The following is an 8,772-nucleotide window of genomic DNA, read 5'->3' on the forward strand; positions in this document are numbered from 1 at the left end:
CCACATATGTGCTGAGGTCTGATCGGAAGATAGTGCAGCACAGCACTTACAGATAATCCTCAACTCAGAACAGCACCATGCTCAGCCCCCCCGCCAGCCGGTATGTTTTGCAGCCAAGAGGCGCTGGCAAAACTACAAGTTTAGATACAATTACAAAACAGCAAGCTATCTGCATTACGCTGCCTGGGTTTGAGCCTTCAGGTCACTCTTTAAGAGCACTGTGACCCTAGGATCCTTTCTAGGTCTTATTTCAATCCTGAACAAGTATATAAACCACTCATACATAAAGCAGAAACACTAATCCTATCTATCTCATAGACTTTGGAGAAGATTAAATAACTCAATATAGCGCATCACAACTATAAAGAGTCAGTAAACATTACCAACTATTATTACTCAAGCAAGCAGAGACTTTGGTCAGTTCACTGCTTTTTATCTTTCAACACTTAAGCCAGAGCCTGATACATAGTAAATGCTCGAGAAATAGTCCTGTGAATATAAGTTTCTAAGACTGAGAATCAAGACACCTAATCAAATAGGTCAGATCACACCCAACCTAAGGATAAAATTCCTCCAAGAGACAAGCTTCAATGACCACTTCCACCTTAGAATTCAAAGTGCTTTGGCAAGCGGCTATCTGTATACGCTAAAGACAGATATTTGGAGTTGTGAAATTATTTTTATGGGGTTGAGTTCTTCAACCATTCTCTTAGCTTTGCTCAGAAGCCTTCCTTGAGGGTCCCTGTTAAGTAGGTATGGAGAAAGGCATAAACCAACTTCCAGAAATCGCATTTTGTTCTTAGAACTGAAGTAGTCCTGGGATGAAACCATTGTAACAGAAAGACTAAAAACAAATGAAACAAAAAATTCAAACAAACTTTTCCTCATTTAATTTGTTCTTTTACATGAAGTTTACAATAATTTTGCAAATTTAAAATATTTAGTTGGAATTTTTGAATTGTATAGAACATATACAATTATGTGTTAATGATATTAACACTGTAAGTTAACATTTACGAATACTATGTTTCTATGCATCTATGGTAGGTTTCTTTATTTACTCGTTGTTTATATTTCTCAGTAAAATGTATAGTTCCTATACATCTCATAATGGTCATGCAATATATTTTGTTATTTTTAATTATTATAATCGGTTACACATCATTGAGCATTTACTATATGCCACATATTAAACAATATATTCATCATCACAACCATCACATAAGGTAGCTAGTGTTATTAGCTATATTATTGCCATTTTACAAGTGAAGAAACTAAAGACGAGACCAGATCAGACCAACTCGCAGAATCAGACCCACTAAGAGTTAAAAGAACTGTCAGACATATTATTATAAATTTAATAGGACTCAATAAATAAGCCTGCTCAACATTTTAAAGAAAGGTAATCTTCCATGAGATTTAAAAATTAGCCTAAGAGAAATTCCAGCAATAAAAACATCAGTGAAACTAAATATATATTTGACAGATTAGATATAACTGAAAAGAGAAATGCAAACTACAAAACAGAAATGAAGAAACCGCCCACAGTAAAGCCCAAAGCAACAACCAACTGGGAAAGAAAAAAATAATAAAAAGACATGGAAGACAAGAGGGTAAGATGTTATATCTAACAGGAATCTGAGAAGAGAACAAAGAAACTATAGGAAACAATTTTGTTAAAAAAAAAAAAAAATGATTATGAATTAGAATCTTCCAGAACAGATTAAAAACTAACACATTCAAGAAGCCCAGTAAATCTTCAGCTGGACAGTAGGTTAAGCATCTGGCTCTTGATTTCAGCTCAGGTCATGATCTCACAGTTGGTCATCAAATCTAGCCCCGTGTACGGCTCCCCGCTGGGCATGGAGCCTGCTTAATATTCTCTCCCCCGCACCTCTCTCTCACCCCCCTTCTCAAAAAGTAAATAAATAAATAAAAATAAAAGCAAAAACCCACTCCTAATACATCATAGTAAAAACAACAGCAAACAAAGATACTGACGGCAGCCAGAGAAAAAATTCAGACCATCCACAAAAGAATAAAACTTAGACTGAGGGCCGATGTCTTAGAGTGGAAGCCAGAAGACAGAGTGGTGGTACCAAAGAATCATATGCCAAATAAAAACATCTTTCAATAAACAGGCGTAAATAAAAGACATTTAAGTCTCAACAACTAAATACTGAATTTGCCAACTGATAGATCCTCACTAAAGGAAATTCTACAGGATGTTCTTTAAGCAGAAACATATACCCCCAAATGGAAGATCTCTCTGGCAAGGAGGAATGCTGAGCAAATAAGATGAGAGATATGTGGGTAAACCTAAATGAACACTGACTGTATAAAATAATGTCTTCAGTGGTTGAAATAAAACAAGAAAAAACTAGGGAAAAAATGGCAAAAGTACCATAAAAGTTGTGAGAAAACAGAAAGAAATCAAGGAGTTTTATGCCCTCTTACTTCTCAAGAGTATGATTAGGATACCAATTTAATTTTAGGCTTAAGTTAAAAGGGCTGATAAATTTAAGGGGAACCATTATAAACAAAAAAATAGTGTATCAAATCCAAACTAGTGGAATAGAAGAAAATGTAGTCAGACAAATAATCAATCCAATATAAGGTTTGGAAAAAACAAAAATACCATAAAAAAGGAAAGGGCAACTATTAATAAAAACAACTGAGATACTGCCAATCATTATAATCAGGTTAAAAGAACTAAATTATCCTGCGGAAAGACAGGTTGTCAGATTGGATAGAAACCAAACTTTAGGTATATACCTATATAAGAGCTATATCTTAAATGTAAAAGCACAGAAAGTAAAGGGAAGAAAAAAGATAAACTATCAACCAAAAGAATGCTGATCTAATTATGTCAGTATCAGGCAGAACAAATTTTCCAGTAAAAAGCATTACAAGAGATAGAATGTCATTGCCTTATAATAAAAGGTTTCACTGACCAGGAAAGAAACAACTATGAACTTGAATAAACCTAAAATAAAAGGCTGAAAATACACAGGATAAAAACTGAGAACTGGGGGGGAGGCGGGGGGGGGACCTGAATGGCTCAGTGGTTAAGTGTTCAGCTCTTGATTTCAGCTCAGGTCATGATCTCTGTTTCGTGAGTTCGAGCCCCACACTGGCTTTGCGCTGATGGTGCAGAGCCTGCTTGAGGTTCTCCCTCTTTCTCTGACCCTCCCCAGTCGTACTCTCTCTGCCTGTGTAAGAATAAATAAACTTTAGGGGTGCCCGGGTGGCTCAGTCAGTTAAGTGTCCGACTTTGGCTCAGGTCATGAGCTCATGGTTCGTGGGTTTGAGCCCCGCGTCGGGCTCTGTGCTGACAGCTCAGAGCCTGGAGCCTGCTTCGGATTCTGTGTCTCCCTCTCTCTCTGACCCTCCCCTGCTCACGCTGTCTCTCTCTCTCAGAAATAAATTTAAAAAAAATTAAAAAGCCCAAAAGAATTTACAAATGAGAAATTAGCAATAAAAGGATAATTTAGGGAGACTCCTGGTCTATAAAAAACGTCAAATGTAACAAAAAATGTAATTTTTAAAAAGACATTATTAATAAGAGCATCAAAAATATAAAGTGCCTAGTGTTTTTAAATAAAAGGCATAGAGATTATTTATGGACAGAGGGTAATAAAACATGAAAGACCTCCTAAATAAATGGATACACCATATTCATGGATGGAAGACTCAATGGCATAAAGAATTCATCCTTCCCAAATTGATCTCTGTACTCCATATGATTCCAATGAAAATTCCAGAAAGATGTTTTAGAGAATCTAAAAGTTACATGAGATTTTAAAAAATTTTAAATAGCTAAAACATGCCTTTAGAAGTGGGGCTTACCTCACTGGAAAAAAAGAATTATTATAAAGCTCTAGTAATTAGGAGAATATATACTGTATTTCTGCATGAATACCACAAAAGGGCAATAAATAAGAATTTTCAAAGCCCAGAAATCAACACATCTATAGACGCAAACTTGAATTATAATAGAGCTAAAATTGTACAACAGTTGGGAAAGGATGAACTTTGCAATTAATTATCGACAGGTAGCAGAATGAATGTGACCCACACCTTGAGACAGATATTAAAAACTCAATTTCTGGTGAATTCAGAATAATGTAAAATGCAAAACTATGAAGCTTTTAAAAAGACAAATAGTCAACTGTTTTCAGGATTCCAGGAAAGTCTCCTATAAAATCTAAACAAATTCTGTTCACCAAAAAACATAATTAGGTTCAAAGACCTATATATCACAGTTAAAACAATAAAATTTACAGAGGAAAAAAAGGCATAAACCCTCACGGGACCTTAGATTATGCAGCAGTTTCTTAGACAGGACACCAAAATCTCAGGTAATGAAAGAAAAAATAAATTGGGCTTCATCACAATTAAAAACGCTTGGCCCTGGTGTTGACTCAGTCCTACACGGCTGTTCCCTGGAACAGGAATCATTTCTCTCCAGTCGCCCTCTTCTGCACACAAGAGTCCCACCCCACAGAAGATTCAGTGGGCACAGACACGAACCCCGAGAGGCCCCAGAAATATCTTTTCTGTTCTGAGGCCAGAGAAGGCCAAAGATTATCTCTTTAAAATGGATAATGATGAAAATGAGCACCAGCTACCTTTAAGAATGGTCAGTTTGGGAGCTGATGCAAAAGATGAATTGCACGTTGTTGAGGGAGAGGCAATTATGAAGGCAATCCAATTAAAGTAACACTGCAACTTTGAAAACATCTGTACAGCCAATAGTTTCCCTTGGGGGCTTTGAAATAACACCACCTGTGATCTAAATGTGGTTCAGGGCCTGTGCATGTGGACAGAACCTCGTAGCTCTGGAGGAAGACGAAGGAGATGAAAGTGTGAAATTCCTAAGTCTATCTGGAAAGTGATCTGCCCCTGTAAGTCACAGCAAGTTTCCACCAAAAAAAAGTGAAGCTGGCAGATGAGGATGAGGAAGCTGAGGAAAAAGTGCCAGTAAAGAAATCTATACTCGATACTCTAGCCTACAAGGCTCAAAAACATCAAACCAGGATGGAAAAGACTCAAAACCATTAATACCAAGATCAAAAGGTCACGAATCCTTTTAAAAAAAAAAAAGAGGGAAAAAGTCTTAAAACAGCAAAAGGATCTATTTCTGTAGAAGGCATTAAAGCAAAAATGCAAGCAAGTCTAGAAAAAGCTTGCTGAATGGTCTTGGTAAATTAAGCCCAAAGATGGGGAGAGGAAAAAGAGAGACAAATATAGTCTCTACTGAGAATCAACAATCTAGACGAAAGTTTTCTATTTTAATTTCAATCCCTGTTCCCAGTTTGCCACCCACCCACACCCCCCTTCCAGGCTGGAAGCTATCTGCCTCCTGATTTCCCAAAGCACCACCTTATTCTTTGCTTTCTGGGACTTGTGCATTTGACTCGGCTCTTTGACCATGTTTTATTCACCTTTTGTATCTCTCTAGCTGCTCAATTAAATACTTAAATGAGACAAGTAAGAGGAGGGAAAAAACCTTTTTTAAAGAAAAGGATACTATGAGGAAAGTGAAAAGACAACTCACGGAACGAGAGAAAATATCTGCAAAATCACATATCTGAGTATCCCCGATACATAAAGAACTCTTATAACTCAACCATAAAAAGATAACCCCACTACAAAATGGGGGAAGAATCTGGATATTTCTCTAAAGAAAATATACAAAAGGCCAACGAGCACATGAAGGACATCTGCCATTAATCATTAAGAAAATTAAAACACTTGAGAGAGAGAGAGAGACAGCGTGAGGAGGGGGAGGGTCAGAGAGAGAGAAGGAGACACAGAATCCGAAGCAGGCTCCAGGCTCTGAGCCAGCTATCAGCACAGAGCCTGACGCGGGGCTCGAACCCATGAACTGTGAGCTCATGACCTGAGGCGAAGTCGGACGCTTAACCAACTGAGCCACCCAGGCACCCAATCATTAAGGAAATTAAAATCAAAACCATAACACTTACTGGGATGACTATTTAAAAAAAAAAAAAAAAAAAAAAGTGTTGCCACAGAAGTAGAGCGAGTGGAGCCCTCCCTCATGTACTGCTGGTGGGGATGTAAAATGGTGCAGCCCACTTTGGAAAACATTCTCGCAGTTCCTCAAAAATTCAAACACAGATTTACCAAAGGACCTAGCAATTCCACTCTGGGTATATACCCAAGAGAACGGAAAGAGACATGTCCACACAAAAACTTGCACACAAATGTCATGGCGGCAGTATTCCTAACAGCCAATAGCAGCCAGAATGTGAGCGTGACCCAAATGTCCATCGCCTGGTGAATGAATAAACAGTACATCATATCCATGAAATGGAGTTTTATTCCTCCATAAAAAGGAATGGAGTACTGATACAGGACGGAACATGGATGAATCTTGAAAACATGCTAAATGAAAGCACCAAAGAGGAAAAAGTCACACATGTTACAGGATTCTATTTACCCGTAATGTCCGGATAAAAATCCATACAGACAGCATGTTAGTGGCTGCCAGGCGACAGGGAGAGGGGGAGGTGGAACCACTACTAACAGATATGTGGTTTCTTTTTGAAGTGATAAGAATGTTCTGGAATTACATAGTGGTGACAGTTGCACAACTTTATAAATAGGTTAAAAGCCACTGAACTGTATACTTTAAAAGGATAAATATTATGCTCTGTGAATTTTTTAACTTCAGTATCAAAAAAGAAAAAAAATCCTCCATCCTCCCATCCCCAAAAAGCAAAATGCCAGGCCACAAATGAGGAGGTAGCTTCCATATACATTAACGGACAAGAGACTTTAGGAAATACTAGAATTAAGAAAATGTCAAAATAGCAGTCCATATAAGGAACAGCAAGAACCCAGAGATAAATGAAAAGAAGCTCTCATTCCTAAACAAGGACATGCAAATTAAAACCTCAGTGAGAACTATTTCACATCCAACTGCGAAAAACTCATCGGGTGAAGACAAGCGTTTGCACAAACTGGAGCCTGTACAGGGCGCCAATGGTACTGCCGTGTTAGCACACTGGGCATCATCTAATACACTCAGAGATGGGCACAGTCTCGAGCCAAGCAATGCCATTCCTGGGTGCGTGCCCGTGAAAATCTGTGCATACGTGAACCAAAAACACAGCACCGCTGTACTGAAATAGCAACAAACTAGAAACGACTCATCCAATAACATTAAAAATAGAATGGACAAACAAGTCCTGCTGTCTGTAATCACACAGACAACATGGCGGGGGACATGAGTGGATGCAATGAAGGAAACTTAAAAGCAAAAAAAAAAAGCTTGATTCCACTCACATAAAGTTGAAAACTATGGAAAATTCAACATTATCTTTTTTAGAAAGACAAACATATCTTCTTAGTATATCGATAAAATAGCAGTAAAATCAAACACTTACTTGCTTCTTTTTCAGTTTAAGGATCTGCTGTTCTACTTTTGCAATTTCTCGATCTACACGATCCATACTCTGTATTAACTCTTCCTTTGAAAGTTTTGAAGGGGAAGCATTCTGATCATCTCCACATGGTTGCCCAGAGATTGGAGAGGATGGAGCTTCATGTTTGCCTCCAAATGCTGGATCCTTTAGGGAAGAAAATCAAGAACAGTTTATTCCTCACTAATAGCCAATATTAACGTCAAGATTCTCACTTGAAAAAGTCCATTTTAAACCTAGCGGAGCCATAAAGGCTATTTCCCTGTCTGGTGTCTTACGGTAGCAATTTTCATACCTGCACACACACACTCCACTCCACTGATGTTTATGCCATTTTCAGGGTCTGCATGGATCATTCACTATTCTGAACATCCTGAAAGCTATTTAGAAGGAGGTGGCAAAAAGGCTGAACAGCCTTTAATGGAACGATACTAAGACTGTGGCGAACATCTGGGGAAATACTAATGCAATCATGAAAAAGGAAGGTACCGTTTCTTAACCATTTCCTTACAATGGAACTTCACAAGGCGGGAAAAATCATAAACTCCATGTAAAAGCTGTGTGTCCATCCTGCTTAACAGCTTATGATATGGCCAAGCGTTCCTAACAAAAGGTTTTCAGCCTTCCCAAGGGCCAATAATGAGATAGGAAGACAGAGAAATGACCTAGGAACTTTTGTTGCTACTACCACCTAGGCCCGTCCTTCTAAAGGGCAAGTAGATCTGCCCACGCGACAGCACACACAACCTCGAGGAAACCAAATATGTCATTCCATTCCACCTCCAATCAGAATGAAAGCCCCTCCACCCAAAACCAACCACCTTGTCAACACACAGACACACACACACACACACACACACACACACACATCATCTGTTAATTTCCAGGCTAAGGTGAAGATATAAGCAATACTGTAAAGCAGATGAATTTTTTTTTTTTTTTAAGTAGACCCTGTGCCCAGCATGGAGCCCAACAAGGGGCTTGAGCTCACTACCCAGAGATCAAGATCTGAGCTGAGATGAAGAGCTGGACGCTTAACCGACAGAGCCACCGAGGTGCCCCAAAGATAAATTTTAGATTAAAGCACTTGTTTTCTTCAGGCTTTAAGAAGCCTAGAATGAGCATAGTTCATAAGACAATACAGTCCTAAATGTATTAAATAATGACTACGTAACTGTGAGAAATCAGTATTTCTAACAAAGAATGCATATAACTATACTTGGATACTTGTTCCAAAACAACTTGGAACAAGAGATTTTCAGCTAAAATATGTATATTACTGAAAAAAAAACCCTCATATTCTGTGATAGTAAATGCTTAA

The 8,772-nt window shown here is 38.2% G+C and overlaps 1 protein-coding gene and 1 pseudogene across 1 annotated transcript in view; one reads left to right on the forward strand and one right to left on the reverse strand.

The window, feature by feature from the left end:
• NCOR1 (nuclear receptor corepressor 1) overlaps window positions 1–8,772 on the reverse strand; it is a 134,859-nt gene that overhangs the window by 101,939 nt on the left and 24,148 nt on the right. The window contains exon 4 of the mRNA XM_077746707.1: window positions 7,416–7,598. Within this exon, the coding sequence (XP_077602833.1) occupies window positions 7,416–7,598 (183 nt within the window). The remainder of the gene's footprint in view (window positions 1–7,415; window positions 7,599–8,772) is intronic.
• On the forward strand, window positions 78–5,196 carry LOC144217339 (nucleophosmin-like; annotated as a pseudogene).

The sequence above is a fragment of the Crocuta crocuta genome, unplaced genomic scaffold, assembly GCF_008692635.1.
Source record: "Crocuta crocuta isolate KB4526 unplaced genomic scaffold, BGI_CrCroc_1.0 scaffold139, whole genome shotgun sequence".
Taxonomy (NCBI): Eukaryota; Metazoa; Chordata; class Mammalia; order Carnivora; family Hyaenidae; genus Crocuta; species Crocuta crocuta.